The sequence below is a fragment of the Erinaceus europaeus genome, chromosome 1 (assembly GCF_950295315.1).
Source record: "Erinaceus europaeus chromosome 1, mEriEur2.1, whole genome shotgun sequence".
NCBI lineage: Eukaryota > Metazoa > Chordata > Mammalia > Eulipotyphla > Erinaceidae > Erinaceus > Erinaceus europaeus.
In genome coordinates, this window is record NC_080162.1 from 27,878,052 (window position 1) to 27,905,695 (window position 27,644).

The window sequence follows — 27,644 nt, forward strand, 5'->3', positions numbered from 1 at the left end:
CATTGCCAACCGTTGTCCAACCCTCACAGGTGGTTCCACTGCGTAATGTATTGTGAGTTTGGTGGTGGGGCCCAAGATCACATTGTCCTTCCTGTTTGTCTCTGGGAAGCATGAGGACACTGAGGAGACAAAGTAACAATATTGATGACACACAAGCATCAGTCCAGAAAAGATTTTTGACAGCAGCCTCCGTAGTTGGAGGTGAATTTCATTAGCAAGACTGTAGCTAGTGGCAGCAACCAAGGCAACAAACTCTCCTTTCATTTGTAATTTGACATTTCGTGTAGTGTGGGAGTACTTTAAGCTGTTGTTTATATTTTTGGCTGAATTTAGGTTGAATAGGACAATTTATATTGTATGTTTAGAAAGGAGTGTCAGCTTTTTTTTTTTTTCTCTTTCCAATGAGTGCTGATATAGCATCTTCAAGAAATTAAGGAGGATTTCAGCTATCTGATTCTTGTCAAATTTTAAGTAGCTCAACAGTCCTAGGATCCAGATGGTCCCAGGTCCCTATTTACACAACCATAGCAAGCTAAATGTCTTTTACAAACCTTTATAATAAGTCCCCAGTTTTTCCAGAAACAATAGTGAACCATCAGCCAATTATGCTAATTTCCTTAAAACATATTTTGTTTTGGGACCACCCAACCTACTTGAAAAATATACGTGTGAGACTTTGCCCCATGAATATATAAGGGACACAATGACACAGGATGTTTTTCTTAATCATTACATTTTTCTTGAAATATAGAACAGAAAGTTCACTAGTTGTTATTGGTCATCTCACTCCTCACAAAATTGTAGTTTTTTAAAAATATAATTTTACAATTTTGCTGTTTCACAAATTGCTCCTTCCTGTGCTTTCAATGTCTTTCTTCTTCCAGGAAGTATTTTCTTTTCTCTTGGTATTTTCTCTCTACCCATGCCCAGATGCTCTGAGAGCTCTACACATTCAAACTTGCTCTCAAGAGAGAATCTGTGCCAGAGAAGTTGCTCAGTGTATACAGCAGAGGAGTTGTATATGTGAGGCCATGGGTTTGATCCCTAGCACCACACATGTGCAGTGCTCTGGTCTCTCTCTCTCTCTTTCCTTCTCATCTGTTGTAAAAAAAATAATTCTTAAAAAGAAAGAAAGAATCAGCTATATATATGTAAACCTTACTTTATTTTCAATTAATTCTGTGATTGGATGTAAAGGTTAAAATAACAAAAATTCAGTCCCCAAATGTGGTATAATAGAGCCTAGAGAGGGATAGGGGAGCTGCCTATCCAGTTCTGAGTTTTTTGTCATAATAATTTTAGTCATTTGTGTCATATTTATGGTTTTAAAAAAGCTTTGACACTTATTATCTCATTCAGCCCTCATTTGACCATCTGTGCATGACTTCAGACTGGACATCTATACTTTATTGCAGAGCAGTTCTAGTGGGTATAAGACAGACTCACTTGGAAGCCAGTGAGCTGACAGAAACGGCCAGTTGCCACCTTCTCTTTAAATAGAGCTACAACCCATTGACCCAAACTGTGATCCATAAAGTAAGCGTTGTGGAAAGACTGATGCTCTCCAGAGTGGATCTATTGGGTTGTCAGAAGAGTCATGACATATTTTTCTATGCAAAAATGTTTCATGGCTTTTCTGACAATCCAATATTTGCATTGCTAGAATTCACAAAGAGAAATACTCTATGAATACAGGAATTCAATGGTGCAGAACATTTCTGATTTGAGTGTAAATGACTTGAAACTCCTCAAGGAAGAAATGTTTATGATGTCTTAAGAAATTGTCACTCCTCGTAATTTTGAGAACAGTATATATTTTTTTCCCATCAGTACTGCCACAGGACTTATAGTGACTGCATAACTCTACTGGTACTGAAAGCCTTTTATTTTTAATAGGGGGTGAGAGAGATACCACAGTACTGCTCCATCACTATTAAAGCTTCCTCTCTACAAGTGCTACCATGTAGTGGCCCAGGGCTCCAGCCTGGACCCTTGTATATGGTTATGTGTATGCTCTACCAGGGGAACCACCACTTAGCCTCCTACCTCTAGCTAAGAGTAGATTCTTTTCTTAATCCTAGCAGACTTTAATGAATGAGATCATTAATCTGGAAGCAAGTGACCTGGTGGAAATGCAAGTTCTTTGAGCTTTTACACTAGTACCACTTAACACTTAGACTGTGGTGTTGAATAATAAGGAATAATTCTTTATTGTTCTTTATAGTTCATGTGGTATTGGCTTATAGTTTTATCTGAAATGATATTCTTAGGTCTTCAATGTGACTTCTGCTATTTTGTGTGGGTAGTGAGATATTGGTATTCATCTCTCCTGGTTTCCCAGGCCAGCCTATTTTCATGTCCTTGTTGAGATGAGGAGTGGCCCAGTAGCTGAAACAGAGAGATAGATGCCTTGGTCTTTTTGTTCTCCAGACTAGGGAGGATTTGCCTCTAGTCTGTTGTACAGTAATGTTGACATTTCAATAAACACATTTCCTTCAAATGAACAAGACAGTTGCAAGAAATAAAGACTTTGAGTTCCTGGGGCACTGTCTTCTCTTTGCCTCGTGCATACTGACTTATCTCTCAGCCTTTGGTGGACCCTCTCTACTCCCTACCCTATTGGAGATGATGAGATGACTAAAAATGGATACTGTGGAAGTCTAAGAAATGAAACAAACTTGATGTTCTCATGTAATGACATGTTAAATATATCTGAGGAACTTAAACCAGATGGAGACATACAGGACCCTAGGCCTAAAAGAAGGACTTCATATCCTGGATAGCACATGGGGATATGAGTGACTCTTTTGAAAAGGGTTTGTTTGTGTGAAGATGCCATGAGAGATTATATGGTGTCCCTCTCAGACTTAGACCACCCAAATCTCATTTCCAGCTCTGTGATTTACTTATTCATTATTTAGATTTAATTTCTTCTCAGATGATGCTAATTCAAAGGAAAATTTATACACTTAGACTGATATTTTCTTTAAAATACAAAGTGATATGGGAATTGTGTGGAATTGTACCCCTCTTATTCTACAGTTTTGTTAATGTCTCCTTTCTTAAATAAAAAAATAATAATAATACAAAGTGACCATCTGAAGTCAGTGAAAAATGGGGGAAAATAGAATGCAGGGCAAGGCTAATGTGGGAAAATCTCTAATATTCAACTTGGTAGAAATTACAATCTGTTAGTTTTCCCATACAGGATTATTTTAACCATGCTGTCATCAGGGATGATTGGGAATAGACACTACTAGGTTAGAATTCATAAGATAGTCACACAACTAGATTTTACAAGGACTTTCCTCAGTGATATTTATAACAGAAGAGCATGGACTTCCTTTTTGTTTCTACAATGGTGTGTTGTGTTCCAATTCCACCTAGTACAATTTTGATATGCTATCCTCAAAGGGAAGCCTCCTTTGTGCTGCTTGTGTGTTTGTGATGCTTGAGCAGAAGTAATGACTTCAGAACTACAAAGTCTAGGCCTTAATGATCCATGAGGTGTTGCAGTACATAAAAGCACTGCATTCTCAAGCATGAGGTCCTGAGTTTGATCCCTGTCAACACATGAACCAGAGTGATGTCTGATTCTCTTTCTCTCCTTTCTAATCAATAAAAAAAAATCTTAAAAAAAAAAAATAAAATCTAGGCCTTAGCCCTCTGATTTGGCCTCTCATAAGCTGCCTTTCTACTGTGAATAGTAGAAACACTGAGTTTTAGGGACAAAGACCTTGGTTTTTTGAAAGCAACCTTCTCCATTTAGTAGATACATGACATCCTTAGAAAGTTCCTTTGTAAAGGAAGCAAAATAAAAAAAACTACTTTCTTACAATATATGTCTGCCTATTCTAATCCTGATCTCTGGAATAAAGGAAGACAAGCCTCTTCCCTCTTGGTCATAGGAGCAATGGAAGTGTTCAGAAATAAGCATCCTGTCACCTTGAAAGCAAGACTGTTTTTTAACCTAAACATGGCTGGCCTCTCTGATTCTTCTTTAAAACTTGTTTTTCAAAGCTCACAACTCTCACAAGGAGTATAAATGGAAGTTATTATAAATGGAAGTTATTCCATTTATCAGTTTCCCATTTTAAATTTGAGTGTTACAGGTAGATCAAATACATTGGAACTAGGATGACCAGTCCACAACAGAATGAAATATTTGCTTCCCTTGATCTGGAGACCATTTTTTTTTTTTTTCCCCCTCCAGGGTTATTGCTGGGCTCGGTGCCTGCACCATGAATCCACCGCTCCTGGAGGCCATTTTTTCCCCCTTTTGTTGCCCTTGTTGTAGCTTCATTGTGGTTATTATTATTGCCCTTGTTGACGCAATTCGTTGTTGGATAGGACAGAGAGAAATGGAGAGAGGAGGGGAAGACAGAGAAGGGGAGAGAAAGATAGACACCTGCAGACCTGCTTCATCGCCTGTGAAGCGACTCCCCTGCAGGTGGGGAGCCGGGGGCTCGAACCGGGATCCTTACTCCGGTCCCTGCGCTTATGCGCCACATGCGCTTAACCCACTGCGCCACCGCCCGACCCCCTTGGAGACCATTTTTAACAAATCCAATCCTTTGGGTTTCTCTGTAACCTGTCAAATGATTGACTTCTAGTTGGGATTTTAGATATCCATATAATTGGATTTTATCTTGCTCCTCATGTCTATTCTTGTTTAAGTCTTCGCATTTTGAATTTGTTTATTTTAATTTTATTTTTAAACTAAATGTTATACTTCACTTCAATACCTCTTAAATTTATTCTGGCTGCTTTTTTCTTTTTTTTGGGGGGGGTCACTTTGCTCTTGTTTGAGAATTAATTTCCTTGTTTCTTTTTTATTTTTCTTTTTTGCCTCCAGGTTTATAGCTGGGGCTCGGTGCCCACACCACGAATCCACAGCTCCTGGCAATCACTTTTCCCCCCCCATTTTATTGTATAGGACAGAGAGAAATTGAGAGGTGATAGGAAGATAGAAATGGAGAGAGAAAGATAGATAACTGCAGATGTGCTTCACTGCTTGTGAAGTGACACCCCCCCCCCCCCCATGGGTGGGGAATCAGGGGCATGAACCAGGAAGGTTGTTTTCAAAAAGGTACTTGGTACCTACAGTACGACTCCATTATACTCATGGCCTTTTATTCCCCCCTCCCTTCTTTCCTTCCTTCCTCACTTCCTTCTTTTCTCCCTCCTCCCCTCTTTCCTTCCCTCCCCCTTTCTTTCTTCTTTCCTTTCTTCTACTTCTTTTCTTTCTTTTTGATAGAAGTTGAATGCCACAGTGAGAGTGAGAAACAGAAGGAGAGATAACTCCAGCACTGCTCCACTTCTCATGAAACTTACCCCTGTGGGTGGGGACCAGGTTGGACCCAAGTCCTTTCACATGGTAATGTGTGGGTTCTAGCCAGTACATAACCACCTGGTCTGCTGAGAACTTTTTGAATTCGGATTTTTTTTTTTTTAATCCAGAGACTTTATGCTACATTCCACTTAAAACAAATAATTGAATGAGCATATCTCTGGCTACTTATCTCAGATCCATCCTTACTAGTGAACAAGGGCAGTTCATATGCACGAGATTGCAGCATGTCTACATTTGTTTTACCAACTGATGTAGGTAGTGTTTCTGAAAGTGTGGTCCCTGGATTAGCAGCATCAACATCACTTCCAGCTCTCTAGAAATGAAATTCTCTGGCTTCACCTTAATGTTGGGATATTGTGCAGATGCAGTCACATCTGCCATGTTGTCCCCTCAGGCTACTGCTAGTTCCTGCGAGAGTTTTTCTGCCATGTTGTGCCCTCAGGGCATTGTCTATTTCCCCACCATATTTGGAGTGCTTTGGTCACTCCTCCCCCTTCCCATTCTCACGAGAGTTATTATCCTATCCTGGAGTGCTATGGTTACTCCTCCCCCTTCTCATTCTCGCGAAAGCTGCTCCTATAAAAGCCCTTTTTCTTCCACACCTCGTTCTCTTGTCAGCACTTCACTTCAGTGTTCAGATGCAGGAAAGGTTACTGAGTGAGGCGGCAGCGGCCATTTTCGCTACCTCCACATGGCCCAACCTGCTTCTCTAGCACCCAACTCTGAGGTGCCAGCACAAATAAAGATTTGTGTTCCCTCTTCGCTCGGGACCTCCTCTCTCTCTTCTCCACTGCACACAACAACACCTTAACATTTGCTGAATCAGAAATTCTGGGGGAGAAGGCAGCAATCTTTGTTTTTTCAAACTCTTCAGGTTACTGATGCCTGTGTAAGCTTGGGAACTAGTCATCTGGAATATTGGGAAAGCAGAGAGAAAAAGGGGAGTGGGAAGAATCCAAGCTACATAGACGTCTGAAAATCTTAGGGTATATTTAAGGAGATAATTTATGAACAATATAACCAGACATTCTAACAGTATTGGGTGATGTGTCCTTCACATGAGAAAATTCAGTCTGGACTGAATTGGCCAAATGACAAAGGTGAGGGGGAGAATTGATCTTGTTAGGTACTGAAACAATGTTTTTGAGATACTGAAATCTGATGAATGGAAAATTTGAATAAAATACCAAATTCTAATCTCAGACAAGAAGAGAGAGGATGGGCCTGGATGACCCTGAGCACTGGGCAGTCTCACGCTTTCCAGAAGAGACATTAGACAATTGAAATATACAAAGGAAGGCCTCATACCTGTTTTTCTTTCCACAGGCCCATCTGCTAAACATCCCAAGTTGGAATTGGAAAGAGGGTGATGATGCAATCTGCCTTGCAGAGCTGAAGCTGGGGTTCATAGCCCAGAGCTGCCTGGCCCAAGGCCTCTCCACCATGCTTGCCAACCTCTTCTCCATGAGGTCATTCATAAAGGTAACGTCTTGTCCTATTAGAGCACATTAGCCCCGGATTCAGTTTGTCGTGGGGTTGAGTAGAGAGCACAGCTTAAACTCAAAACAGATCGACTAGTTTAACCACTTTGGTTAAGGAGAAATTCCTTGTTACAGATTTGGGCACAAGGCCAACTTCTTTCAAAATTATGTTTTTATTTTTATTTGGCACATCCACGGCCATTAAATGATTGTTCAAAGCACAATCCTCTCTTTTTTTAGATAAACCACATGTTTATCTATCAACAAAGCCTCCGCTGTTAAAACAAAAATATGATTTATATACATTCCATATGGCACCAGAGCGCCTAAAGAAAAGAATTATCATTTCGTTCTTTTACATCAAGTGGCTGGTGGACCTCTCACTGTGTGGGTAAATGCAGACCATGTGTTTGTGCTGAAGCCCAAACCCCAACAACATAATTCATTTATTTATTTCTGCACAATCAAGGAGGCCAACAGGGCTGACATGCCATGGTTATTTGAATGGAGAGTGAAAGGATGAACTGAGTCCCTAGCAGAGGGGCCCCTTACACTGGGAGACCAAGGGTCTGAATGTGCTTGTCTACCTCACAGAGCTGACTGAGCAGCCCTTCCAAGCCCCCAAGGTGACTTCTACTGACAGGACCAACACAAGCAAAGAGGGCTGACTCTCCTCACAGGCTGGGCCAGGGTGTGTTTCCATGCTATTAGGTTGAGGACCCAGGTCCCCAATAAGAAACTTTTGGAGCACTGCGTGTTGGAAAATCATCCCTTGGCATCCCCCCGCTTTATTTATTAATTTATTTTTTACCAGAGCACTGCTTAGCTCTGGCCTATGGTAGTGTGAGGGATTGAACTTGGGACCTTGGTGCCTCAGGCATTAGAGTCTGTTTGCATAACCACTATGCTATGCCTTCCACGCTTGTCCTTGTCTTTGCCCTTGTCCTAGGATAATGCTAAGCCTCAACAGCCAAGGTGGCAAACCAGTAAAATAAAAGTTGTTTTGTTTGGACTTTTGTGACTTGGCAATGGCAGCATTTAGCTCAAGATCTGATAGCTTAACCTCCTCCTGTTACACATTTGTGGATATTCTACTTCCTAAAAGTAAGGGTTGAGGTGGGAGATGAGTGAGTCTCGAGGAGTTTTTGCAAAGAGGCTCAAGAGCTCTGACGTTAAAGATGGAATTCTAACTTGTTTCTGCAGTGAGTTATTTGGTAGTCTTGAGGCAATGACCTTGAATTCAGAGAGAAGGATGGGTGTGAAGAAAGGAGATGCAGGTGATAGACTAACTTCATAGAAATACTCACCTACTGGGGGCCGGGGGGTAGTACAGCAGGTTAAGTGGCACGAAGTGCAGGACCAGGTGTAAGGATCCGGTTAGAGCCCCTGGCTCGCCACCTGCAGGGGAGTCGCTTCACAGGTGGTGAAGCAGGTCTGCAGGTGTCTATCTTTCTCTCCCCCTCTCTGTCTTCCCCTCCTCTCTCCATTTCTCTCTGTCCTATCCAACAATGATGACATCAATAATAACAACAATAATAAGTACAACAATAAAACAACACGGGCAACAAAAAGGAAAAACAAAGCAAACAAAAAAAGAAATACTCACCTACCTGTCTATAGTTGTACCTATAGTTGTATCACTCAAGGTAGGACTTTGTCTAGGTCATTATGCTTTGAACTCACTTAATTTACTTTAACTAGGCAGCAGGTAGTTAACATTGCCCTATGTAAAAGAACAAATTGTTTGAATCCCATCTGTCAGTCGCGTTAGCAACAGATACTTTGATTTTTAAAAAAATCTGCAATTCACTATGTGCCCAAAGTGCTCAAGTTGACAGAACTTCTGGCCCAGGCTCAGCTCACCAATAGGGACATTGCATTCCTTGAGATGTCTTCTTTAATCCAGGCTGCTATTCCCCTGCCTAGCTGAAACTAAATGTAGGCAAAAGGAAGGCGACAGGGAGGTCTTTGTGGCTGGACTTCGAGGCCAGCCAGAAAACCAGATGTAGCTTGGTGTCTCCTAGGACTCTTACAGCCAATGCAAGGAACCCAGACTTAGGATAAAGGGCTGTCACCAAGAGACCTCCACTATCTCTTCCAGCCAAGCACTGGTGGTTTCCTCCAGCAGGGGAATACCTACAGTAAGAACACGCACATGGTCTTAGGAGCTGGGCTCTGCTTCCTTGTGTTGATGTAACAGGGACCTTGGCAGAGCCCTACCACAGATGGGGCACTTGACATGCGTATGTTTTGATTTTGTGGTGGCTGCATGGTAACTGGAGCTGCCTGTCAAGAAAATTAATGCAATAGTTGTGATGCTGACTCTTCAGTGTTATTACCAACAGAGGGAACTTCTGTCCAACTTTCCTCAAGACCCTGAAGGGTTTCACCTCTGTCGCCAAGGACATCCCCTCCAGCCCAACTAATCCCACTGCCAATTTCCTATTTAGGGAGATCTGGGCTGGGTCCTGGTGTAACTGAAAACACATTTCCCTCCTGGGGTTATATTTCCATGTTATTTCTGTCCAGTGCCAACTTCTCTGAGTTTGGAGGTAGCTCTCTGAGTTTGGCCTTTTGACATTGAAGTGGTCTTTATGTTGGAATTTGCTAGAACACATGACCTGAAAATAAGGCTACTCTTCATGCCCCCCCATATTCAAAGTAAGAATTGTCTATATATTCCACATTAAGTAGTGTTGCCTTTGTGCACTAATCCTCTAAATCCCAGATCTTTATCTCTTTTAGGTCATAATAAGAGCTTAACATACTTTCCTTGGCATGCTTTATATATTATCTCTGATTCCAGGAGGCCACAAAACATGGACTTATTTTCATTTGGGGAAGGGGCAAATGGAAAGGAAATTTGTAAGTGGATCACTACATACATAAATTGCTTCCTTTACCAGTGTCCCCCATGGTCTGTAGTAGAGAATTCACCGGCACTTCCATGGGGACAGGTAGGCCTATTAGGATAGAGGGAGATGGGATGAGTCTTTGGCAGCATTTGATCCCTTGAGAGCACTTAGTGTTTCTGTGAGCTGTACGTGGAGTGTGAGCTCACCCCCTTCCTTGCTCTGGGCATTTACACTGTCTGCTTTGAGGTTCTGCAGAATACATTGTATTCTGCCTTGCTAAGAGTAGAGAGAGAAACAGGACTGTAATGGTCATGACTTCTTGCAGACAGAAAAACAGTGACTATTTACTGGGCTTTTAGTACAGGTGAAACAAAAAGCTAAGTCCTAAAATGAGAGTGATAAAGCACAACCAAAAAGGGAGAGAGAAAGAGAAACTACTACCATGCAGGAGTCACAAAGGAGACTCAGTTCAGAAGTACCATTTTTTCGTCCTTTCAGCACACATATTTGGAGAAAATTACTTCTTTAAGCTTGATAACTACTTCTAGAGACTTTTGCTTGGGGGGGCATTATTTGTCCTTAATTTGCTCCACTTAACCTTCAAGTCATATCCTCTATAGTTTCTAGTGTGCTGGGGTCTGTTTAACAAATCCATGCTAACTTTATAGCCAATACCTTTAATCAAGAGGCTCAAGTTGACCCCGCAGAGGAGTCCTCTGACCCCATAGCTTTCGCTAATGACAGGTTAAGCATTTTGTTCTGCAGCTTCCAGTTTTCTCCTTTGAGTTTCTTTAAGAAGTGCAAGTGAATGTCCTGGTTCCTGTGATTTATCATATACATTATCAGCCAGGCCTGGAACATCCTGTTCATTTACCACTATCTGATCTCTTACCACCTGCCTGTCAGGTTCAAGTGAGACTCTTTCTAATGTCTTCTGTAAACACCAGACAATGAACTTATTTAGCCTATCTGCCATCACTTCATCCCTGAATAAGTGGCCACATTTATTCTCTACTTGGCTTCCTCACTTGGATGTAATTTAAGATCTATTGATTTTTGTTTTGTTTTGTTTAGAGTCTTAACTAAATAGTACTTGACTTTCTCTTCAGCATATCTGGTTCCAACTTAGGGCTTGACCTGCTGCTGTCTTTGTTAACTGTGCTATCATTCTTTCTAGGATTAGCTGTCCTTGGATATGATAAATTGTATGTGGGAGGATGTGTGTTTAGATGCTGATTAAGCTCTTCAAATTCCTTTTTAATCTACACGGAGACTTTAAATTTAGCACATTTAAATCACTGTCAGGTTTACCAATTATTTGCCAATTATTTTAGCTTTGTTAACTTCCTCCTCCACCTCCCCTTCATCCTCCTCCTATTACTACTACTGCTACTACACATACACCATAGACAGCTGAAACATGAAATGAAGCCTATAATCGTTACTATTTTGAGGTTTATTTATTTATTTATTTATCTGAAGAGTGAGAGAGAGGGGCCAGTGTATCTTTCCAGCATACATGGTGCCAGGGCTCTTACCCAGCACCTCACACTTATAGTCCTCTGATCTGCATTGAACCACTTCCTCTGCCACATCCATAATTATTTTTTGATTGAATAAATCAGTTACCAAAGATGTAGAAACTATGTGACAAATCTCTGAAATTTTTTCCTATTTCATAAAATTTGGGATTTGTGATTGAAAAAAAGCTTGATATTGACCATAATACAACCACCTCCATCATGCTCTCTGTTTCTGAATAAGGTTCATGTTATTTAGATTAGGTTCTGGTTGAGATGGGCTTTGCTGGGTATAAAAACAGTTTCTGTCCTACTTCTATTACCATATTAAGAGAAAGTTTCAGCAACACATAGTTCTAACATTACTTACAGCCCAAACAACTATTTTTAACAAGCATATTTAGAGTTACATGTTTGAATATGTGTGTTTGTATATATTTATGTATAAAAGCTTGTGGGCATCTGGGAAAGTGGCATAGAGGTGTATCATGAAAACTTGTGTGCTCAAGGTCAGGAGTTTGATCCCCAACACTGAATATACTGAAGTGATGCTTTGATTTTTCTCACTAGTGGAAGAGTAAATCTTTAAGAAGCACATATGGTTTAGAAGCTAGAGATATTAAATAATAGCTTCAATTCACCAGGTGCTATGTGTCAAGTCTTATTTACCTCATTTAATTTTGACAGTGATATATTTCTAATCTTCCCCAAATTTGGAGCTACTGTTAGCCCTACATATTCTAGCACCAGACACTGTGCAGTATAGGAAGCTCGTCAACCCATGTGAGGGCATAAAACTTGGAATTAAGAAACTACAATGTTAGTTCAGACTGGTCCCAGGTTCATCCTTAAGATGAAGAGATGCAGTCAACAAAAGATGCAATAATATTAGTGCCACTACTACAGTTTTCTTTGGTTTGGTTTATGGAAACTTTGACTTAATAGAGATTATATGAGCACCTACCATATTACAGGCTAACCACACTGCTCTCCTTAGGGCTAAGAGGCACTGATACACTTCAGCAGAGTTTGTTCTGATGTGTGGATGTCTGCATAGCCCTATTTGGTGCTTACTATTGATTTTTCTTGAAGGCTAGTCCTGCAAGGACAGAGGTCACTGCATCAAGATGGCTAAGTGACCAGTCTAAGCAAGGGTGAGGATATAGGAAAAATTGAATTAGACTTCCAAAAAGGGGAATACCATCATGTACTGTTATGGTCACAGGTGAAACTAATTAGCTTAGGTAGGTGCTTCTGGGGAAAACAAACAATTCTTATTGGCTGGTTTGTGGGGTTGGGGGCTAGGGGTTGTATATAAAAAAACAAACAAACAAACAAAAAAACCCATCTGTATTTCCTGAGCAATCAGGCTCCTAAGACTTTTGGGGCTTTCCCTTGCTTGCAAGTGCTCTCACGCTGATGACCATCAGCTGCACTCCTTTTGTCCATCTGCATGTTTTGCACTTTTCTGTTGCCACTGACTAGTATACCTTTCCCCTAGCCATGGCCTTCTCCTAGCCTACATGACTCTTCTCTTTATCAGCCCTTTATGACTTCACTCCGTATTTACTATTATTATATATTATAGTTAGAGCTTCTATGATCTTAGCATTGCACTTTTAAAAAATGGAATAAAAGCAAACATTTGCCTAAAGTTTTTTAACATATCACTTTAAAAGTGCACATTGTATGAATGCACATATTATTAAGCATAAAGTCAACACACCCTTGTAATATGGGCTTCTATTAAGAATAGTCCATCATTTATGCCTTAGAAGCCTTTAAAAATTTTTGTTTATTTATTATTTTATTTTCCCTTTTGTTGCTGTAGTTACTATTGCTGTGTTATTGATGTCATCGTTGTTAGATAGGACAGAGAGAAATGGAGAGAGGAGGGGAAGACACAGAGGGGGTGAGAAAGACAAACACCTGCAGAGCTGCTTCACCACCTGTGAAACAACTCCCCTGCAGGTGGGGAGCTGGGGGCTCGAACCTGGATCCTTATGCTGGTCCTTGCACTTCTCGCCATGTGCGCCTAACCAGCTGCGCTACCGCCTAACTCCCCAGAAGCCTTTTTTTAAAATTTTTTTTTTATGTGTAGGGAAAGTGTATAATTAGGAATCTCTTGAGAAGGATCACCATCTCCACAATGTCTGATCCCCCAATATATGTATATGGTATTGTCTCTAATAAATATATGCTTAATGCATCATCACTTTTTCTGGACAGTGCTATAAAATCAAAAAGAAAGTAACTATGGTCGAAATCTCCTTGGAAACTCAGAAGGTTCCTACTAGGACATCAATGTCTGACTTCCCTATAACCTCTAGAAAGAATGTAGATCTTCTTAGCTCCATGGAGTAAAGTTTCCATGTAGAAAAAAAAATCAAAGTAGCATTTAATTTTTTTTTGCATTGGGATCTGGTGGTAGTATACCCTGTGCTCAAGACCCCCGCTTCCCACTTGAAGTGGGGAAGCTTCATGAGTGGTGGAACAATGTTGCAGTTATCTTTCTCTCCTTTCTATTTCCTTTCCATTTCTTTCTGTCTCTGTAAGAAAAAGAAAATAAAATTGATAAAAGTCACTGGGAGTGGTAGAGATGTTGTATAGGTATCATGCCACTCTGGTGGCAAAAAATAAATAAATAGATAAAAATAAAATTGTGGGGGTCGGGCGGTGGCGCAGTGGGTTAAGCGCATGTGGCGCAAAGCGCAGGGACCTGCGTAAGGATCCCGGTTCGAGCCCCCGGCTCCCCACCTGCAGGGGAGTCGCTTCACAGGCGATGAAGCAGGTCTGCAGGTGTCTTTCTCTCCCCTTCTCTGTCTTCCCCTCCTCTCTCCATTTCTCTCTGTCCTATCCAACAACGAATTGCGTCAACAAGGGCAATAATAATAACCACAACGAAGCTACAACAAGGGCAACAAAAGGGGGGGAAAAATGGCCTCCAGGAGCGGTGGATTCATGGTGCAGGCACCGAGCCCAGCAATAACCCTGGAGGAGGAAAAAAGAAAAAAAAAAAAAGAAAAAAAAAATAGAATTGTTTGAATCACTTCCCTTCCACATTTCATATCCTCATATTCTTATTTATTCACCTGGCTTTGCTTTAATCCATGGCATAGCTTAGAGCCACATACTGGATTCCCAGTGCTTAGAGCAGAGTTTGACTTATAATATTTAACTTAGTAAAATGTGTACTGAATGAATGAATGAATGAATGAATGAATGAATGAATGAATGAATGAACTGGCCTCATACTAGCCTAGCCTGCCTTTACTACAGACAGCTGGGTGGGTGGAAGGGGTGGGATGGCGTAAGCCCAGCACCAGGAAGGACTTACAATTTCGGGTGAGTTTGATGTCAAAAACTTTCTTTGCTACTGTGGGTGGTTCCCTTGCCAAATTAAAGAGCTTTGACTCCACATAGAAACTTGAAATGCAAAGCTTTATGATCCTTGGCTAGGATGGATGGAGGTTGGTTAGATCTGGTTATAGACCACTTTAGCTGCCAGAAAACCCAGCCAGTGTTTAAATTCACAACTCAAAATAAACATCCATGAATTGAAGTGAATTTGCTAAATTTTGGTATCCCATTTGGGTCAACATTGTGCATCCTCTTTTCTCCCTCCTTGAATCTCATTCGATTAGGGTCTCAGCCTACCTCTTCCAGTGCTAGTGAGTCTACCCAAGATGACTGATAACCACCTAAAAGTAGAACCTTAACATTATTTCAGAGGAAGAGAGAATTAAGCCATGAACCATTAACAGGGATTCTGTTCTCCTCTGGCGCTAGTAATTTCTATAACATTGAATTAAAGAGTTCTCAGACCTTTACAAATTCTCAAGGCAAACATTATTAGCAAAGAGAAGCCCATAGAGTGTGTTAGAAGATTGCCAGAAAATGTCAATGGAATTTTTGAATAAAATAAAAGAGGTTGAAAACTCTCCTTCCTCATCTCTTTCCCTTCTCCCTCTCTCCACCTAACATGATTAGAAAGTCATTTCATGTGTCTTATATGTTTGGTCAATCAAAGGCAAACGTACATGATTGAGAGTGACAGGGAACACATTTAACTCATTATTTTTTACTTTGCAGCAAAATGATTTGTGTAAACTGTCTGCCTAGCATTAAAGGTAAAACAAACTTAGAAACCCCAAAATGTTATATTTTTGTCTAATATTTTCCCTTTGGTTTTATAGCTGCAATCACATATGGATTTTTTTATTTTGACTCTTGGCATGGACTGAATAATAGTAATAATAATAATAATAATAACAACAGCACAGAAAGATTACATAGCTTACAAATAGTCTCATACCCATTGGAGGACACAGTCACAGATGCTGCAATGGCCAGGACTCAACATGAAAGCTCAGAAGAAACAGACACTCAGCCAGCAGGGTATTGCCACTAAGGTGAACTCAGGGCCATTTGGATCAAGCCTCTGGTCAAACATCAGAACAAGCTCTACCAGAGGTCATTGGCTCTTAATAAACTGTTCCCATTTTTCAATACACCATGGCATCCATAGACTGAGTCTACTTGACTACCCCACTTTCTACTTTTTAACTTAGGGATTGATAAACCATTAAAAGTAAATTTTCAGATTTCCTTTATTAACTCTATTGGATCTCACCACCATAAGCTGATACCAAGTATAACTTTATACCCGAACCCCCTTGTAGCATTGCTAAGCAGGCAGCTGCCACAGATTAGATATAGTGGATGTTTTTTCAAGAACTTTAAAATTTTAGCAGTACCCTAAGTTTGCACAGCACTTTACAGTTTTAAGATACACATTTTTGTTCTTGGTTACTGTGTATTTCAATATTTCCCCTTTGTTATATATATTAGTATTTTATTGCTTTATCTTTAAAAAAAAATTTTCATTATCTTTATGTATTTATTGCATAGAGAGAGAAATTGAGAGGGAAGGGGGAGATAGAGAGAGACAGAGACACCTGCAGCCCTGCTTCACCACTTGCAAAGCTTTCCTCCTGTAGGTGGGGACTGGGGGCTCGAACCTAGGTCCTTGTGCATTGTAAAATGTGCTCTCAACCAGTTGTGCCACCACCTGGACCCTTTTATTCTGTTTTCTATTGGTGAATAGTATGACATTTTATGGATATACTACAATTTAGCCACTCATTCCTGTAACAGTGGCTTCCAGTTTACCCTAAATTATGAGTAGAACTTGATGTAAACATTCCTTTAGAAATTTGTAAGCTTTAATTTCTCTAGGATAAATATCTAGAATTAGAATTGTTGGATTATAGGGTGAATGTATGCTTAGCTGTTAACGAAACTGCCAAATATATTTCCATAATGGTTGTACCATTTATAGCTGCCCTCAGCAATGAATGAGAGTGTTGGTCGCTATCTATTCTTGTTAGCACTTTCTTTTGTCATATTTTTATTGTAGTTATTCTAATAGGTATGCCATCTTAACATGGTAAATTCTCGTTAATATTTATTTTCCTAATGGTCAGTGATGGTGAACATCTTTTCATATGCTCATTTGTCAGTTCTGTAACCTGTTTGTTGAAATATTTGGTCCATTTAAAATATAAGATTTTTTTATTAGTTCATTGGTGGTTCATAGACATACACATTAATTTTCCTTTCTTTTTTCTTTTTAAAATGTTACTAGTGATTTACTATAGATTTACAGAATTATGAGATAACAGGGGTATAATTCCATAACACTGGAGTTCTGTGTCCCCATTTCCTCCTCTGGAAACTGCAGTAGTTCTCCCAAGGTCATAGTATGGGTTAACTATTATTTCTATAACTATCTCTCTCTATTTATATATTTGCCCATTTTTTCTATAGTTCTGCCTGCTCTTCTTTTCTCAGAAAGTAATTATGTTTCTATGTTGACCTTCCTTATATCCTGCAACAATACTGCACTGATTGACCTTCTTGGAGGATGTGGAGTAGGAGGAGTGAGAGTAGATAGCTAGCTATGTTGGGGAAATTCTCAGTGTTCATTTCACAAGTGTAATGCTAGTTGTTGTAGTTTTGTAGATGCCCTTTGTATACCATTTTACATAGGTGTCTTTATTTTTTCTTATGAACAGAAACTTATTTTCTATTCAATTGCTTTTTAGTCTTAATTCAAATAGCAAAACATTTTGATCTACATTTAAATTTACTCTTCTGACATCATCATTCTAGTAGCAAGTCCACTTCATGAGTGTGTTAGTTACTGTATTTTTGTAAGTATAGAAATTCTATGTGGCCCTTGTTTTTTTCCCTAAAGCTTTTGTCTTTCACATTTTTCACAAAAGGTCCCCATTAGTTACTGGAAAACCTATATAATAATAAATTTAAGGACTTTGTCAAAAAATTATAACATCTGTGTTGGTTCTAGGTAGTTTCAGTACGAACATTTTCACCATAAATACCTTTGCCACATAACTAAATGTCCATACAGCAATTTTTCCATATAAAATATATGTTAACATATATATTTATAAATTAGCAGTTCACCTCTTTTGTTCACTGATGAAATAAGAAAGCAACTCATTGGGAGTCGGGCTGTAGTGCAGCGGGTTAAGTGCAGGTGGCGCAAAGCACAAGGACTGGCATAAGGATCCCGGTTCGAACCCCGGCTCCCCACCTGCAGGGGAGTCGCTTCACAGGCGGTGAAGCAGGTCTGCAGGTGTCTATCTTTCTCTCCTCCTCTCTGTCATCCCCTCCTCTCTCCATTTCTCTCTGTCCTATCCAACAACGACAACAACAATAATAGCTACAACAATAAAACAACAAGGGCAACAAAAGGGAATAAATAAATAAAAATAAATATTAAAAAAAAAGAAAAAGAAAAAAAAAGAAAGCAACTCATTGTAAATTGAAGTGTTTCTAGTACAGTATGTTATCTGACTCTACATTCTGTGACTTAACTCTTTCAGTAAGTGTAACTGCCAAAAAATGTAATTTTTCTTGTATCTTGGATATCTTGATTACTGTGAAACTCTGTGTCTTATTTATATTCTGCAAGTTTGTAGATGACTTTATTTTGGCATGCAATGGAACTGATTGATTTTCATAGCAAGTTCTGATCAACCTTCTGAAGACTATGTCTCCAGTGTTAGTTGAGATTTCAGGCGTGGGAATCGCTCTTTGGATCTGTCCCACGTAAGTTTCAGACTGGGCAGTGGTAGTTGACTTCCAAAAATCTGTATATTTCATGCAGGGTCAGTGCCATCTGTGCACAGCTTAGGGTGAGCTTAAGAGGTCATAATAATTGGAAAGGTCTACTTTTTCAAAGTCATTTTTCTCTGTCATCTTCAAATGCCGGGCTGGGCTAGCTTCGCGGGTGGGAGAGAGATGACCAGGGACTCATGGCTGAGCTGGGAATGCAGTTCAATCTTTATTGACCAGCAGGGAAGCAGTTCAACAATCTAATCTCTATTCATTAGAAAAGACTGTCCTTTATATTTCCTGAGGCGGAAGTGTCAGGAAGAGGAAGTACATAGGATAGGACAACCTATCCTATGTAGGGAGAAGGAAAAGCCTGTGAACCAGTAGGGATTAAACCAATTCTTCTTCTAGCGTTTGCCCTTCTTCCATAGCCAGTCAACAGCATCAGGTTGAAAACTGTCAGGAGCTGCTTGGTGCTGGCTTTGAAAGTGACTGGGATCCATGTGGATTCAGTAGGCTAGGAAGGATCGTCAGTTTCCCCAATGAATGGGTACTCACGGGATGCACCACGAGAAGGTCGATCCAATGCATCCCATTAAACCAATGAAAACAATGATTATGTAAATAGACCACAGTGTTAAGCAATACAAGTGAACCTAATGTGATGATCAAAACAGAAGGTCTTATAAGCAGAATTTAGAAACATACCAACATTCAAAGAACTTTCATACTTTCATCTTCCATGGTGCCCTCCCTTTTGTTCTTGTGACCAGAAAGCCAAACTTCAATTACTCTGCTTTGCTGTATACATCCTTTTTTTTTTTTTTGTATATTATGTTTGGAGTCAACTAGTGAGAGAACAGTGAGAGACAAAATAGCAGAGCTCTGTCCCCGCTCTCTTGGGGTCTCAGTTCCTCTCCTCAGAAAAGTTTCTGCTTCTTGCCAGTTCCCATTACCTGATTCTGTTGTCACCATTGACTATCTTAGAGTTAGGAGAACAAACGAAGTACTGAAAAGAAAGAGCAGAAAAAAAAAAGCCATGAGCTCCCCATTTTAGTGTTAGGATTCCCACTGTTGTTGCTAGTGGCAGAAAGTGACTTTATCTTAGAATTACTCTCACTTACATGTTCTGAGCTGCCTTGAGTTCAGGCCAGAGGAAAATAATAAATTCATGGCCACTTTGATTGTTCTTCCTGTTCTAGTCATTTCCCCCTTGATTTTTCTGCTGCTACTTACTTATGAATATTAATTAATCAATTAATTAATTTGTTGCCTCCAGGGTTATTGCTGGGGCTTGGTGACTTCAATATGAATCCACTGCTGTTGGCGGCCATTTTTTCCCCCATTTGTTGTTATTGTTGGGACAGAGAGAAATTGAGAGAGGAGAGGAAGATAGAGAGGGGGAGAGAAAGATAGACATAGACCTGCTTCACTGCTTGTGAAGCAACCCCCCAGCAGGTGCAGAGCTAGGGTCTTGAACGGGGATCCTTTGCACCTGTCCTTGTGCTTCCAACCATGTGCACTTGACTCAGCCCTCCTTTAGTTAAGAAATTTTAGATAGCTACTTAATAAACTCTTGTATAGGTTCTGTAGATACTTAATATATTCTAGTCTAAGTTTCATAGTTGTATCAGTAAAAGATACAGCACTAAGTATACTTATTTCTTCTTATCCAGAACTGGAAATCCATTTCTAATCCAGAAGTAATATGCAATGTACACCCTTCACAGTTGGATGAGGGAAAACGTTGTCTATTTGGTAATGTCATCATTCTCATACTCCTTCAGCATATTCCATAATCATTCTCTCTGGGTCAAGTTCGGATTTGACAAAATCTACCACTTCACTAGAGGCTGTGAATATCATAATATGACAAGCTACATTGCAGTGGAATCCAACATATCCCCTACTAGAACAATGCTGATGGCTGTTTCAACTTCAAAGTCATCTGACTGATTCACAGAAACTTTGGGACAATAGTAAAATGATGATGAGATCAATTTAGGTATTCATCTGCCACCTTGAAAAATAGCATGCAATAAAACCTTTCATCTGGGTACATTTTTTTTGTAGTTTTTATCATTAGCTGCCACATATGCTTCACAGTAACAAGGGTGATACAATCCTATAATTAGAGTTTCAAGTTCATAGAAATACAGGTGTCCTACCTCAGCACTGTGCTTTGTGTAAACTAAAGAATGGGGAGAAGGGTAGGAAGTGGATGGAACTAATTGACATATAAGAGTGAGAAATACTACTTCCTGCCCTTTCCACATACTGTCAGGGTAAATTATCTCTAACCACTGAAAAGAAACATATGTCTTTCTCTGTGCCCACTGACCTTGCATGCTAAAGTTCTGTTATCAGCTGCCAACTGAAGTCTGTTATTTTCCAGTTTCCCTTACTGTGGCAGTACTTTATGAACAATGAACTCATCTTCTTTTTCTAGATTGCAGCAAAAGTATTTAAGAAGTTTGTGTTGATGTCTTGGTTTAACTAGTGCTTGGTGTTGACAAGACCATTTCTATCAGTGGTTAGGTCTTATGCTTCTCCATGAATAGACTAGAAGAGAAAGAATCAGTGAAAATGCAGTATCTGGTGCCCCTTTCAGAATTCAGGCTAGGAGCTGCTGAGACAGCTCGCTTGGATAGTGAGCTTGCTTTGCCATGCGCACAACCTGGGTTCAAGTCCAGCGCCTCCATGTAGAAGGAAGCTTTGATGTTGTAGCCTCCATTACTCTTTTAATTGCCCCTAGGCTTATTGTAGGGCCTCAGTACCAGCACTATGAATCAGTTGCTCCCTGTGGCCATTTTTTCCTTTTCCTAAGGATCCCAGTTCAAGCCCTTGCCTCCTCACCTGTAGGAGAGTCACTTCACAGGCAGTGAAGCAGGTCTGCAGGTGTCTATCTTTCTCTCCCCCTCTCAGTCTTCCTCTCCTCTTTCCATTTCTCTCAGTCCTATCCAACAATAATGACATCAATAGTAACTACAACAATAAAACAACAAGGGCAACAAAATAAAATAAATAAATAAATATTTTTTAAAAAGTGTATGTATCTATTTAAGGAGGGGGGGAATCAAAAGAACCAGAATATGCAGTGTTGAGAACTGAACTAAGGACCTCATGCATGTAAATCCTGCATACTATCAACGAATCACCTCCTGGATAATTAAATCAGTCTTACAACTATCCCGTAATCCCATCCCTTTGCCCTGTACAACTACCCTTACATTCACAAGAGATCAAAATAGGAAAAGTAAGGACTATGCTGGTAAATGTAGATAACACATTCATCTTTGGGTATGCCTACATAAGGAAGCACATTATAAGATCTGTGGATAATCAAGTCTAACATCTAGCCTGAATTCTGCACCCCCCCCCCACACACACACTGGGGCTCCACCACTCCAGGCTGATTTTTTTCAGATAGAAAGATGGACAGGGACAGAGATAGAGAAAGACCATGGGGACTGAGCTGTGGCACACCTGGTTAAGCACATATATTACCAAGTACAAGGACCCGACTCCCCACCTGCAGGGTTCTGCCTTATGAGCTGTGAAGCAGGTCTGCAGATGTCAATCATTCTCTCCCTCTCTCTGTCTCCCCATTTTTCTAATTTTCTCTCTAGCCTATCTTATGAAAATTAGAAAGGAGAAAAAAGAATAACTGATTGGACTAAGAGCAAATTAGCTAGGCAGGCTAGCAGAAAGGCCCAAAGAAGACAGATCCCAAAAACCTAACTCTGGCTCGACTCAACAAATGATAATCAACGCCTAAACAACTGAAAGAAAATCTAAGATCATCAGATAAAGAGAGGACTACAAAAGTTGGATAAGGGCAAGAGATTGGCCCACTTAATAATGGCCCATTTGGTCAATATCACACCACCTCATCATCTAGGTGATTCCCTAGTTAGGGAATTCTTGGATTCCCATACACATATGATGGTCCTAGACCTCTAAAGGGTCCTTCTCTCCACCACCACTAGTTTTTTACATAAGGAACAGTATCTTGTGGGCCCTTCCAGAACCTTGCCCTAATCATAAAGCAACGATGGTAGGGATAGCCCCAGTGTCCAAAGGGAGGCTGGAGGTATCCTGCCCTGCCACTCAAAAAAGACTGGTCCTGAAATGAGTGCAGCCTGCAATGTTCCCGGTTGTGACCATGAGTGATAAGCTCAGATCAATAGGAACTTGGAGGTTACACAGGCTCTGGTGCCAAATATGAATATAAATATAGATGGGCTCTGGAGCAGGTGGATGTAGGTAAATAGTTAACTTTAGCCACAGAATTTTTTTCAAGAACAGGAGCTACTCCTTGCCCTAATCCATCTTTCTATCCCTTTTTCTCTAGTCTGACACTGTTCTCTCAGACAATATTCTTATCCAACCTCAGGCTAGCTACCAAACTCAAGCAAAAGTACCATAGTTGTGTGCCCCCTACAACATGCCTAAAATAGATTTACTAGTTTTCTTCTACCCTAAAATCCCTAATCTGCTCTAATCCTATTTTTTGGTTCCTGTTCATTAACCATTTTGTTTCAGCTTAGGCTATGCCACCTTCCAGACACCAAGTTATAGATGCATGACTCCATCCTGACTTTTCTGGGTGGACAACCTCACCAATGTGTCCTGGACCCTCACACCTTCAGAGCTCTAGTCCACTAGGGAGATAGAAATAGGCTGGAGGTATGGATCTACCTGTCAATGCCCATGATCAGTGGAGAAGCAATTACAGAAGCCAGAACTCCTATCATGTGCTCCCTATAAACAACCTTGATCCATACTCTCAGCGGAAGAGAAGTGATAGGATAAAGATAAGAGAGTTCTGAACTCCAGCTCCCATCAGCATCCAGAGAGAGAGAAGGAAAAGGAGAGGGACATGTGGAGGTAGTTATGATGGCATGAGTGGCTTGGAGGGGAAGAGAGGATTGAATCAGAAAAAAGGGGGGGAGACTCTGTATAAATGTGGACAGTTGTAGAGATGATGGTTGACCCATGTTTACAAACTTAGAGGGACTGGTGGATTGCAGTAGGGAGACTTCAGAGCTCTGGTGGTGGGAATAATGTGAGTTCAAAACCCTTAGGCCAGTCCTTACATTTTGCGCCACCTGCACTTAACCCACTGTGCTACCGCCCAACTCCCACACACATTTTTAATTTTTTTTTATTTTTTATAATTTTTATTTATAAAAAGGAAACACTGACAAGAACCATAAACAAGAGGGGTATAACTCCACACAATTCCCACCACCAGAACTCCATATCCCATCCCCTCACCTGATAGCTTTCCTATTCTTTAAACCTCTAGGAGTATGGACCCAAGGTCATTATGGGATACAGAAGGTGGAAGGTCTAGCTTCTGTAATTGCTTCCCTATTGAACGGGAGTGTTGACAGGTCAATCTATACTACCAGCCTGTCTCTCTTTCCCCAGTGGGACAGGGGCTCTGGGGAAGCAGGGCTCCAGGACATATTGGTGGGGTTGTCTGCCCATGGAAGTCTGGTTGGCATCATGATAGCATCTGGAATCTGGTGACTGAAAGAAGAGTTAATTTATATAGCCAAAAAAATTGTTGACTAATCATGAACCTAAAGGCTGGAACAGTGCAGAGGAATATTTGGGGATCTCCATTTTGTAGATAGCTAGTAGGCCTATTTTAGTTATATTCCAAAGAGCCCATGACTATACTAGTTTTTTTGAGCCTGACATCTGATATGCAGGTGGACTGAAATTATTTTCTGGGGAGATGATGTCATGGCTGGAAAAGGATCAGAAAGCTGGATCAGGGAAGAGAAATTCAGTGCTCTTGAATTTGTTGATATTGTTTTCATGGTCTATTATGTGGTCTATCCTTGAGGATGTACTGTGTGGATTTGAAAAGAATGTGTATTCCAGTTTTGTGGAGATGAAGAAGTCTGGAAATGTCCTGGAGTTCTAGTCTGTCCATCTCTTTAATTCTCTGTTTCTTTGTTGATTCTATGTGTCTTTTAATGGGTGAGTTTAAGCCACTGACATTTATTGATATTATAGATTTAATGTATTGCAGTGCCATTATTTAATGATTTTTATTTGCTCTGATGTAGTAAAAGTATTATGGTGATGTTCTTGTTTATAAGAGGTCTTTTAGTACCTCTTTCAGGGCAGGTTTGGTGATTGTTGCTTCCTTAAACTATTGTCTGTCTGAGAAGGTTTTGATCCCTCCATTTAGTTTGAATGAAAGTCTAGCAGGATATATTATCCTTGGTTGAAACCCTTTTTCATTCAGGGCTCAGTAGATATCTTGCCATTCTTTTCTGGATTTTAGAGTTTGAGTGGAGAAGTCTGCTGATAGTCTTATGAGTTTTTCCTTGTATGTGACTTTTTGTTTTTCTCTTGCAGCCTTTAGGATCCTCTCTTTATCCTTGCTTCTTTTCATTGTAACTATGGTGTGCCTTCATGTATTCAGGTCTGGGTTGATTCTGTTTGGGACTCTCTGGGCCTCTTTAATGTTAATGTCCTTTCTGTTGTTTAGGTCTGGGAAGTTTTCTTCTGTTATTTCCTCTAGGATGTTTACTTCCCCTTCCTCTCTCTTTCTCTGGTAGGCCAATTATATGAATGCTACTTCCTTTGAGATCATCCCATATGTCTTTGTTGTTGTTTTTACTGTCTCTCAGTTTCATTCTGAGCTCTTTTACCTCTTTATTAGTTTTCTCTAGATCATCTTCTGTCTGGCTAATTCTGTTTTCTGCTTCTGTTAATCTGCTTTCCCTTCCCTCAGCTTCTTTCTTCAGTTCAGTTATAGTATTAGCTTGTTCTACTAATTAGCCTTTTAGTTCAGCATTTTCAGCTTTCAGTTCTCTAATTACCTGGAGGTAGATAGTATTTTCCTTGAGTGTCTCATCTGTTGTTTCCCTAATTCTGATATCCCTTCCCTCCATAGTTGCCTTCATTTCTGTGATTATTAGGTTTACTATTGCTTGCATAGTTTTCATATCTATGGTTACTTCTGACTGATTTGAAGTTTCTCCTGGGCTCCTGTCCTGACTCATTGTGGTAGCAGGTTAATTTGCTCTTGATTTAATTTTTTTTTTATTGATGTGGTTTGTATTCTTCTGTTCTGTCTTTCTTCAGTTGTGTTTTGAGTACAAGCCATGCTAAACTATACTCTTTTCACAAATGCAGTCACAAACCTCAGAAAGTACAATAGCAACTGAAGCAAACATTGATGCATTTCAACCAACACCAGTTAGCCAAACAACACTTTCAGTCCAAGAAAGAAAACAAAAACAAAAAAAAAAAGAAAGGAAGAAGAGAAAGGGGAAAAGACAAAGCAATAATAGGCAATCATGCAAATCTACTGTAAATTCTAGAGATAGCAAAAGTAGAAAGAAAAGGAGAAAAGAGAGACAGAGAGAATCCACTCTGAGTCAGATTTCTTCCACCAAATAATTCATAGATGAATGTCAGTGAATTCACAAAGCAAAAGAAGGAAGAAGAAGGGAAAATAAAAGTGCAGTGAAAGGAAAGAGTTTCTTTCTTTCTTATTTTTATTAGCTAGGAGGAGAGAATAATGGGGGTAGAGGGAGGAATGGGAGAAAAACTATTTCCAATGGATAGCACACCTAGTCACCTATCAACAGAATAAGCAATAAAAGTTAATTTTGTTCAACCTGAAGAGGAGGGAAAAGGGACATGCATATATAATAAAATCAATAATAAAATCAAGTAAAAAATTCTAAAAGTCAGTCTGCAGCTTGGACTGATCCAGATTGGCTGCACACAGCCTGGCCCCCTTACTAAACAAAACAAAGCAAAGGCAATCAATTATAAGAAATATATATATATTTGGCATATATATCTCCAGCTATTCTTTCCCAGGCAAGGCTGAGGCTTTGATTGATCAGGTATTCTGTCACTCAAATAGAGCTCCAGCCACCTACAAAAAGAAAAAAAAAAAGGCTTGAAATGACACCCCACCCATGCTGGGCTAGGAGTTTTGGTAAAGAAAATATCTTCACAGGAGCAGATGGCCAGCCTGTGGGAGCTAGTTTGTGGGTGAGGGGGCAGGGTGAATCAGAAGTAGCCAAGCCAAAGATCCTCCTTTCCTTTGTCCATTTGGCTTCTGTTTGCCAGCCCAAGAGTAGGACTCTTTTTGGTGTCACCCTGACCACCTGTTGCTCTCCCTTACCACTGATGGTCAGAAATCCTTCTCTCTCCAGGGTTGAAAGCTGCTTTTTTCTGGAGCTCACACCTGGTATTGTCTCCAAGTTGCCATCTTGCCTCTACCTCCCACATACACTTTTTAAAAAGACTTGCTTAAAACCTGATTACTTGTAATATCTGGGACTGCTTATGCAACCCCTCTGAGCCTTATATTCATCCCCTGGAGAAAATGCCTTAGAATTATTGGAAAGCTTACCAGTGCATGAAAGTACCTAACCCACTTTTCCTTCTTGAGAGTGGGTGGTTCTGTTTGGATTTCTATTTGTGATGATATTTGAAAATGGCTTAAGAATAGGTCACTGATGAGAGAAGACAGATGGATGAATCTAATCTCAAATCATCCTCTAAGGTGACATAAAGGTATCCATCCCTATACTGCTTACGTTTTTGTGCTGCCAAAATTTTTGTAAATAAGTAATGTTGTGGAAGGTCCCTGGAACTCTTTCTGGTGAATTAGGAAGTCAGCAGAATTTTCTTCCTTGATACAGTTTTAGGGAAGCAGCATCTCTCATCAGCCTAAATGACACTGATGCCTCCACTCCCCTCAACTTTTCTGTCAAACTCTTCACTCACACCTCAAGAGTGAGATTTTATCTGCACCCCCGCCCCCTCCCCACACACAAAAGAGCTGCGTGTAGCTGTCTGGCATTCCCCAGGCCTCAGCCATGAATGAAAATTCTTTGATTACTATTCTTTCCCATATGTAATGAAAGCTCAAATAGCAAGTGCAGCCTTTCCCAGGACAGAGCCCTGCAGTGGCAGTAACTGGAAGGAGAAGAATTACATGCTAGCACACTTATCTGCAAAGAATTCAGAGGGAGTAGTAATCTCTTGCATACTTCCAGGGGGATTGAACTGTATTATCTCCTTGAACTCCTTCAAAGAGCCCGTGAACATGGGGGCAAAGACAATTGCCTCTTTCTTCTCATCTTATATTACTTTAGCATTTGGGATCCATGCCAGTTTTGGGAGAACTGCTGAACTATAGCAAATGCTAAGACCTTCTTAGAAATTCAACAAAAAGGAGAAAAGCACACCTCCCAGAACTCTTCAGGAGTAGTAAGCTTATGGTGGGAAGGACTACTAT

General features: G+C 40.2%; 1 protein-coding gene across 3 annotated transcripts in view; it reads left to right on the plus strand.

Moving 5' to 3' along the window:
- The window catches only part of KCNMA1 (potassium calcium-activated channel subfamily M alpha 1), a 638,320-nt gene that overhangs the window by 400,107 nt on the left and 210,569 nt on the right, over positions 1–27,644 (plus strand). For all 3 annotated transcript variants that reach the window (XM_060170921.1, XM_060170943.1, XM_060170877.1), the window contains exon 13: positions 6,680–6,835. In XM_060170921.1, the coding sequence (XP_060026904.1) occupies positions 6,680–6,835 (156 nt within the window). The remainder of the gene's footprint in view (positions 1–6,679; positions 6,836–27,644) is intronic.